Source organism: Stegostoma tigrinum, chromosome 25 (assembly GCF_030684315.1).
Source record: "Stegostoma tigrinum isolate sSteTig4 chromosome 25, sSteTig4.hap1, whole genome shotgun sequence".
NCBI lineage: Eukaryota > Metazoa > Chordata > Chondrichthyes > Orectolobiformes > Stegostomatidae > Stegostoma > Stegostoma tigrinum.
The window spans coordinates 7,603,652-7,611,547 of NC_081378.1; the positions used below are offsets into that span (position 1 = coordinate 7,603,652).

The 7,896-nt window shown below is 40.1% G+C and overlaps 1 protein-coding gene across 2 annotated transcripts in view; it reads left to right on the top strand.

The window, feature by feature from the left end:
- itih2 (inter-alpha-trypsin inhibitor heavy chain 2) overlaps positions 1 to 7,054 on the top strand; it is a 73,659-nt gene extending 66,605 nt beyond the window's left edge. For both annotated transcript variants that reach the window (XM_059654465.1, XM_059654464.1), the window contains exons 20-21: positions 3,087 to 3,198; positions 6,108 to 7,054. In XM_059654465.1, coding sequence (XP_059510448.1) covers positions 3,087 to 3,198; positions 6,108 to 6,264 — 269 coding nt within the window. In that variant the 3' untranslated portion in view covers positions 6,265 to 7,054. The remainder of the gene's footprint in view (positions 1 to 3,086; positions 3,199 to 6,107) is intronic.
- Positions 7,055 to 7,896: the final 842 nt, after the last annotated feature.

Below are 7,896 nucleotides of genomic sequence, written 5' to 3' on the forward strand. Positions count from 1 at the left end.
GTGGGATGTGGGCATCACTGGCTGGCCAGCATTTCTTGCCCGTCCCTAGTTGCCCTTGAGGCGAAGGTAGATGTTAGAACGCATAAATCAGAAAGAAAAGAGAGGCAAAGACATGTAAATGAGCACGATAGTACTAATGGGATGAAGTGTGTTTTTATTTCAATGCAAGGAGTATGAAAGGTAAGGCAGATGAGCTTAGAGCCTGGATCACTGAATGGGACAATGATGTTGTGGCCATTACAGAGACTTGGTTGAGGGATGGATGGGACTGGCAGCTCAATTTTCCACGGTTTCATTGTTTTAGATAAGATAGAGAGGAAGGTAAAAGAAGTAGAGGAATTGCATTACTGATCAGGGAGAATATTACATTTGCACTCTGAGAAGAAATGCTAGAGGGCTCATTCACTGAGGCAATATGGGTAGAGTTCTAAAATAAGATAGGTGCAGTCACTCTGACTGGACTATACTATAGACCTTCCAACAGCCACCAAGGGGTTGAGGAAAAAATATGTAGGCAGATTATGGAAATGTACAGTAAAAGCAGAGCTGTCATAGTGGGTGACTTTAACTTCCCTGGTATTGACTGGGGCTCCCTTAGACCAAGAGGCTTAGATGGGACAGAATTTGTTTAGTGCATCTATAAGTGTTTCTTGAAACAGTGTGTGGATAGCTCAACTGGAGGAGGGGCCATACTGGACCCTGTATTGGTTAATGAATGTAGCCAGGTAGCTGATCGTTCAGTGGGACAGCATTTTGGTAACAGTGATCAGAACTCTTTTTAGTTTTAAAGTTTTAAATTAGCTCTGAAAAAGGAAAGTCAGGACCTTGTGGGAAGATACTAAATTAGGGGAGGAAAAATTACATCATTATTAGCAACGAGCTAGGGAGTGTTAATTGGGAGGAGCGGTTATAAAGAAGTCCACATTTGACATCTGGGAATTGTTTAAAGACCTACTGTGGAGAATTCAAGACCGGCATATTCCAGTAGGGAGGAAGGATAAAGATGGCAAGGTAAGGGACCCTTCGATAACAACAGAGGTTGTGAATTTAGTCAAAAGGGGAAAAAAAAACATATGTAAGGTTTAGGAGGCTAAAAATTGAAGAGGGCCCAATAGGAATATAAGGAAGGCAAGAAAGTACTCGACCAAGGAATTAGGAGAGCAAGAAGAGGCCACGAAATGATCTTGGCAAGGAGGGTTAAAGAGAATCCCAAGGCATTCTATCAATACATTAAAAATAAGCAGATAATGAGGAAAAAGGTAGGACTACTCAAACATAAAGGAAGGACTTGTGCCTAGAGGCAGAGAATGTGGATGAAATCCTAAATGAGCATTTTGCATCGATATTCACCCAGGAAAAGGATATGGGCAATAGTGAGATTTGTGTAGAGCATGCTAATATGCTAGGGCATTTTGAGATCAAGAAAGAAGTGCCTCTCTTAAAGAGTATTAACGTGGCTAAGTCCCCGGGGCCTGTTGGAATCTACCTCAGGTTGTTGAGAGAGGCAAGAGAGGAGATTGCTGGGGCCTTAACCAAGATCTTTGTATCCTCATTAGCCACTGGAGAGGTCCTGGATGATTAGTGAGTAGCTAATGTTTTTCCTCTGTTCAAGAAGGGGAATAATGCTAATCCAGGAAACTACTGATCAGTGACTTTCACATCAGTGGTTGCAAAGTTATTGGAGAGAATTCTTAAGGATAGGATTTATGCACATTTGAAAAAGCATGGCCGAATTAGGAAGTGTAAGTATGGCTTTGTGCAGACCATGTCATGTCTTACTAACTCAAATGAATTTTTCAAGGAGCTGACAAAGGTGATCAATGCAGGTAGAGCAGCCGATGTTGTCTACATGTAAGCCTTTCAACAAGGTCCCTCATGGTAGGCTCATCCAGAAGATTAAGATGCGTAGGATCCACAGTGACCTGGCCGCATGGATTCAGAATTGGCTTGTCCATAGAAGACAGAGGATATTGGTAGAAAGGTGTTTTTGAGGCTAAGCGTCCGTGACTAGCGGTGTCCTGCAGGGATCGGCACAAGGACCTCTGCTGTTTGTGTTATATATATAAATTACTTGTATTAAAATGTAGCTGGGTGGGTTAGTAAGTTTGCAGATAGATCAGTGGAGTTGTGGATAGTGTAGAAGGTTGTCAAAGGATACAGCTGGATATAGATCAGTTGCAGATTTAGTTGGAGAAATGGCAGATGGAGTTTAATTTAGGTAAATGTGTGGGGCTGCATTTTGAGAGATCAAATGTTAAAGAAAATATACAATTAATGGCAGGACGCTGAACAGCATTGATGTACAGAAGGACCTTCAGGTTCAAGTCCATAGGTCCCTGAAAGTAGCCATTCAAATAGACAGGGTGATTACAAAGGCATATGCATGCTTGCCTTTATTGGTCGGGGAATTGAGTACAAGAGTCCAGATGTCATGTTGCAGTTTTATAAGAATTTGGTTGGGCCACACTTAAGAGTATTACATTCAATTCTGGTCAACACATTGCAGGAAGGATGTAGAGACTTTGGAGAAGTAATTTAGCAGGATGCTGCCTGGATTAGAGGGTATGGGCTATAAGAGGGAGGCTAGAAAAACTCAGGTTCTTTCCTTCTTGAGCAGCAGAAACTGAGGGGAGACTTGAAAGAAGTCTACAAAATTATGTGATGCATAGATACGGCTGACGGTCAGAATCTTTTTTACCCCAGAGCTGAAATGTCTAATAGCAGGGGGCATGCACTTAAAGTGAGAGGGTGAATGTTCAAGGGAGACGTGAGGGGCAAATTTGTTACACAGAGAGCGGTAGGAGTCTGGATTGCCAGGAGTGGTGGTTGAGGCAGATACAATAGCAGCATTTAAGGTACTTTTAGATAAGCAAATGAAAATGCAAGGAAAGGATGGGCATGGACCAACGGCAGGCAGTAGGGATTAGTTTCATTTAGCATCGTGTTCAGCACAATATCACGGACCAAAGTGCCTGTTCCTGTGTTGTACAATTCTACATTCAGCATCTAAGCTACAGTAAACATTTTTTTCTACTTTTCAACATATAAAATAGTCAAGAACCCTAAAGCAATTACATTCATTGCAGGTCAGTTCATCCATGAACCTGAAGTGAATGTGTACAATATCCGCCAGGGCTCAGATCCTGATAAACCACAAGCAACCATGGAAGTGAAAGGACACCAAATTACAGTAACCAGGTATGTGAAAAACAAAGGAACTAAAGGTCCGCTGAGCAATAAAATTTAAATGAAGGCAATATTTCCTCTTTTTCAGCTTTTCTTATTCTTCCAAACATGTTCCGCTCTGTATCCAAGTCTTGGTACATTGTGTAATGTAATCAAGCACTGGGAGGTTTGCAAGAATAACCCATTCATCAATTTGTTGATGAGGAGATTGTTGAACCTGTCTTTGGTAATTTAGAACAGAATATCCTTTTTTTTTGTCACGAGCACTCTGCTGTAGGTGCACAGTGAAAAGCTTTTACAATCTCTGCCTCTTGCGGCTATATCTTAGGTACAAGTCTCTAAATACAAATCCTGGATACAACAGAAGAATGAAAGTAGTTGCATTACTTAATAAACACTGAAAGAAACGTGGATGCTGTAAATCAGGAACAAAAACAGAAATTGCCGGAAAAGCTCAGCAGGTCCGGCAGCATCTGTGAAGAAAGAAATTCAGAGTGAACATTTCGGATCTCGTGACCCTACCTCGGAATGGAGCATTTCCAGCAACTTCTGCTTTTGTTGTTGTTGTTGCAGTTGCATTACTTTACAGAGTTGAAAAATACGTTAAAAGTAGGACACCAGTAAAGGGCTGACAATTACAGTAAGGTAGGAAGTTTCAAATAAACATTACACTGTAGCAGCTCAGCGCTGAGCATCTGCACGTGGTAGGACACCAGTAAAGGGCTGACAATTACAGTAAGGTAGGAAGTTTCAAATAAACATTACACTGTAGCAGCTCAGCGCTGAGCATCTGCACGTGGTCTCACAATCCCCGCCAAAACCCAGTCCAACAGCTGTCCCTACACTTCTCCAAGCCCCCTGTGCACTCCATACTGGCACTCAGCTGCTCCAAGATAAGTTCGGGGGCTGCTTCACCTGTGCCAATCCCTGGCTGCATGCTGCTCATGCGCTGTTCCAGGAATCGCTGCTTACGTCGTTCCTGGTCTTGTAGCCACGCACCTTTCCAGGGCTCACTGCTCATGCTGTGCCAGAGCTTGCTGCCCAAGTGCTACACCAAGGCTCACAGCACACACGCTGTTCAGGGGCCCACTGCTCTGGGACTACACTTGCTACTGTTCCAGAATTCACAGCTGGGGTTAAGGGAGGACAAGAAAAAAAAGGAAAACGGAAGAAAAAGAACAGGCAGAGAGGGGAGCTCCAGCAGGAGCGTCCAACTCTGCCGCCGTCATACTGGATCTAAGAGTTGCACCCAAGTGGCACTTATGAAATGGATTCAGCATATATACTGTTATATTTATATTATTTTAGTATCATAAACCTATAAAAGAGATGGTGGAGCTGTGGCAATGTTATTGGACAATATATTCGAGAGGTCCAGGCTAAAACTCTAGGGAACCTAGGTGCAAATCTTACCATGACAACAAAATGACCCTGAAGGGTCTAGGCCCGAAACGTCAGCTTTTGTGCGCCTGAGATGCTGCTTGGCCTGCTGTGTTCATCCAGCCTCACATTTTGTTGTCTTGGATTCTCCAGCATCTGCAGTTCCCATTATCTCTGCAAATCTTACCATTTCAGCTTGTGGAATTTAAGTTCCAATAACACACCTGAAATTGAAAGCTATTTTCAATACTGGTGACCATGAATCAACATCACAAAAATCCAGGTGGTTCACTAGTGCCCTTTTGGGAAAGAAATCTGCTGTCCAGACCTACACAGCAATGTAGCTGACTCTTGAACTCTGGTTTGGTAGGCCAGCCCACAGGGAGTTAAGGGAATTAGGAGTGGATAATAAATTTTGGCCTTGCCATTTCATCTCATGAAAAGAAAGGAAAAAGAACAGTGCAATTTATTAATAATTTGTGTGGTTACAGTATCACTACAACAAAATGCAAATTTATTAACGTGTTAAAATTTTGATTACAGTTATTTGCAAAAAACACCTGACTAGTTAAATTCCATTAAGTGCACTTATACTATTACAATAAAGACAGATGATTTTTTTTTGTTATACATGCATTTAACTTGGCAACCAAAGTGACAGATGGAAATTGAAGAAGTATTCCCATTAAGTGCCATTCTGCTGTTCTTTAAACAGGATTAATTTTCTACAGCTGATTAAGCTCCACTTGCTACAAATTATACATTCGCCTGAAACAGCCAGTGGGGGATTAGTGAAATAGGTGAAACCAGCTGAATTCAGCAAATTTTTAAATTGGATTTGTTAGGTTCACCTGTGTTCAAAATCTGCTTCTCTATGTGCTTCACAAGTTGTGTTAAGCAGTCGCTTCTAGGCGATTACTTAGATTCACAGATTTTTCTTTCATTTGCCACTCGTAGACATGGGATATGCACGTTCAAACTGCCTGTTTACAATTTGGCAAGTTAGGCTTACGCTGATGAAACCTTTAATTATCTCAGGACAGTGACTTGAAACAGATTCTGGAATTTGCATCTTAATCAATCAAAACTAACAGAGCTCTCCATATCCTGCTTCTGTAATTTCTAGAACACAGGAATGTATGGATGATTAAAGATTCAACAGGAGGCAGTCAACCAGCCACTTTAGGTTGGTTCACTCCATTCACACCAGTTGTATGATCCTTTGATCTCTCTGCTGTCTTCGTGTACTCTTTTCTCACTGCACCTGACGAAGGGGCTGTGCCCCAAAAGCTTATCATTTCAAATAGACTTGTTGGACTATAACCTAATGTCATGTGACTTTTGACTTCAGTGTTGATGAAAGACAGCAATCATATTTAAAATCTAAAGATCTGTTTTGCACATAGGTGAGTCGATTATATGAGTGATACTGCATTGGATTTCAAAATTGTACAAGTCAATTTGATTTCCTCCGTGATGAGGTGGAGTGGGAAGATAAAGTGGCACGAGTGAATGTAACCACATTCTCCATTGTCCTACAGGGGTTTACAGAAAGACTACAGGACAGATACAGTAAATGGCACAGATGTCCAATGCTGGTTCATCCACAATAGCGGAAAAGGTTTTATCGATGGACATTTCAAAGATTATCTTGTTCCGCACCTTTACAGCTTCCTGAATCATCCGCAAGCTTTCTGAAATTGCAAAGGCTAGAAAGATAGAAGGTAGAGAGTGTATCTGCAGCATAGAAAAATAATTGAAAACTAGTAATAAAAATCACTTTTAAAACAAACTTTTCATTCAATAGTCAAACCAACGTTCTTGTGACTAAAGTGTTTTCTACCATAATCTTTCACTGTAATTGTGTATTACAACCCCCTCAGACTCTCAACTTTTAATGTGTTTCAACATTCACTTATGATGCAGATGAGATGGCATCCAGATACCAGAGGGTCTGCTGTAGTCATACTCAAGAATTTTTTTTTAAATTTGCTGAATTTTGCTTAGCAATGTGAATAAAACATTGTGGATTGTAATGGATGAATATCATTCCCAGTTAACAAAATTTCAAAATTATAAACAGAAAATATATAAAGGCTGCTTTCAAATGCAGTAAATGGAGTAAGAGTTTCAAAGCAAATACAACTGCTGAGCTGTTACTTCCCCATTCAAGGAGATCCAGCTCACCTGACTTTTAAAACAAAGTGCTTTGAATAAGTTATTTCAAGTATATTATCAAAAGTATCAACTATAAAATGCACAAGTTAACGATCTCTGAATGGCTTATTCATCACTGGTAAATGGTAGAGAATTGGGACACAGGATACTTGTTACCTCCAGCTGACCTGAGAGAGCAAACATGACAATCTCTGGTTGTTCCGCTTTTCTATTTTGATTATTGTAGACAAAACGTCATTGGGAACTGATCACGTTCATAACGGTGTATGCAGAATTGTAGCGCATAATAAATATGATGTTTTGCAAATTTCATCAGTACTGCAATTTCTTTTTAAATGCATGACTGAGAATTCCAAAACTTTAAACACAGGTGTATTATATAAATGGTTAATTCAAGCATGTAATACATCAGTTTCTCACGACACAAGGTTACAATTTGACATAATGTATGCTCCCATTCCTTTTCAGGAAACCCCTACTGGGGCATACAACCAAGTCTGATTATAAATTGGAAAAGTCATTCCATTATGTATTTTGAGAAACTGAATCTGCCAGAATCATTGCAGGATGGTTGAACATCTGCCCTAACAATCCCAGCAGAGCTTTGTAACATAGGAAGTTGTTCAAACCATTCCTATGGGATGAGTGATTAGCTATACCAAAAAATTGAAAAATAACCAAATCATAATTCATTCTGCAAGGAATTAAAACAAAATATTGCCAATGCTGGAAATTTGAAATAAAAACAGAAATACAGTATCAAACTCTAAATGTTAACTTCTCTCTCTATAGATGCTATGAGATGTGCTGAGTTACTCCAGAATTTTTTGTTTCTGTTTAATTCTTTGATTAAGTCTGTTCAACACATTTTATTTTTGACATCCCATAAAAGAGAAAAGTAGATGCAAGGTCCACAACTTGTGGATAGGTCAATGTATGCACATATGAGCCTCAATCAAAAAGGTCCTATGGATAAATATTTATTTGGAAATTCTCTCTCGCTGTTTGTTAATGAACACTCAAAAGCACTGTTTCCAATTCAGAGTTGGATGTTGCTCCTGGGAACAATTGCTTACTTGGAGGGTGAAGTTAACAAAAACCAACAAATACTAAATGAAGCTAATAAGTACAGTAGTACTACATCGCAAGTCA